This window comes from Guillardia theta, assembly GCF_000315625.1.
Source record: "Guillardia theta CCMP2712 unplaced genomic scaffold GUITHscaffold_637, whole genome shotgun sequence".
NCBI classification, from domain to species: Eukaryota; class Cryptophyceae; order Pyrenomonadales; family Geminigeraceae; genus Guillardia; species Guillardia theta.
In genome coordinates this window covers 2,076-3,485 of record NW_005434092.1, presented here as the reverse complement: position 1 = coordinate 3,485, position 1,410 = coordinate 2,076, and the positions used below count along the sequence as shown (strand labels likewise).

General features: G+C 56.2%; 1 protein-coding gene across 1 annotated transcript; it reads left to right on the top strand.

The window, feature by feature from the left end:
* Positions 1-40: 40 nt before the first annotated feature.
* On the top strand, positions 41-902 carry GUITHDRAFT_122990 (hypothetical protein; the record flags this gene model as incomplete). The annotated part of the gene is made up of 4 exons (XM_005817719.1): positions 41-97; positions 146-260; positions 316-377; positions 843-902. The coding sequence occupies 4 exons, from the start codon at positions 41-43 to the stop codon at positions 900-902; spliced, it is 294 nt and encodes a 97-aa protein (XP_005817776.1).
* Positions 903-1,410: the final 508 nt, after the last annotated feature.

Here is a 1,410-nt window from a genome sequence, read left to right as displayed (position 1 = left end):
GTCCTGTCTGTGTTATTTTGTCACACCCTAGCTGCGGCAGATGATGGTGCGAGGACTGTACAGCGGGTGCGGGCTGGAGGAGGCGTGCGAGGTGAAGGTGAGGGGAGGCAGGAGGAGGAGGGCGAGGAGTGAAGGAGGGAGGCAGGTGTGGATCTACACGTGCGGGGGAACATACCGGGGGAAGGAAGAAGCGTCGCATATGTGGACGCTGGTGGGGAGCAGCGAGAGCTTCCGCATGCCGCCAGCGGACTGCGAGGCGGGTGAGCGGAGAGGAGGCGAGAGGAGGAGGAGGAGGTAACGGGTGTTGGGTTGAAGGGGAGCTGGAGGACTACGCAGAGCTGCCGCTGGATGAGCCGATCCATCTGATCCCATCAGAGGTGAGCAGCAAGTAGAGGACAAGGAGGAGGACGAGGAGGGAGGCTTACGATAGGGAGGACGAGGACTAGGACGAAGGATCAGGGAAAAAGGGGGGGGAGAGGGGGGAGCAGCGGGGGGAGGGGGGGTTGGCGGAGGAGGAAGAGCTTTCCGGGTACGCCTGTACTGACGGGGAGGGGCAGACGAAGGGCGTGTGCATCATGACGTCTCGGCCGCGAGGGGTGGCAGTGCGAGAGGGACAGAAAGTCTTGCCGGGGAGAGTGTGCGTGGGGTCAAGAGAGACGTGCGCTGCTGAGGAGAAGGAGGGGGCGGGAGAGACACGGCGAGTGAAGGAGGGGCTGGAGCTGCTGGGGGGGTCGTTGGTGACGAGCCCGTTCCTCTTCAGTCAGACTTCCAAGGTCATCGACTTGTGGCAGAGAGGAGAGGAGGAGGGAGGAGGGAGGGAGGGAATGACGCTGCGGTTACAGGTGTACGGAGCGTTTGCGGGAGGGGTTGTGTACTCGACGAGCAATGATGATCTCTTTTGAGTGGGAGAAGTCTTTGTTACTCTGTCGTATCAGCAGTGTTATCTCCTGCAAGGTGCAGAATGTCAATGGGAAAAGATGAGGTCAAGCTAGAGAAATTTGCGCCAGCTGTTTGTATGACCCACGTCTGTTCATTACTTCTCCCTTCACTTCTTCAAACGATCCCTACCCAGTGTTCTGTGCTCTCAGCGTGGTATGCGGCTCCTTTGTCAGCTCAGTTTTAATTCCTTGCTCTGATGGACTTGCAGACATCACATGCAATGTCACTTCCTTGTTTATCATGCTCGATCGTTGGATCTACATTTCACTTCTTTCAGAACGCGCAGCGCAGGGTATTTAGAATGGAGCACAAGTAGAGAGAAGAAGGAGCTCGTACTTGCTACTGCAACGTTTATTCTCACATGTGAGATGAGTTAAGGTGTATTACTGGGTCAGCCTCAAAGAAAAGTACTAGTATTGCATACCTGAGACTTGATTCAAGCGTCGCTACTTCTTCTTTGGGCTAAAGAGT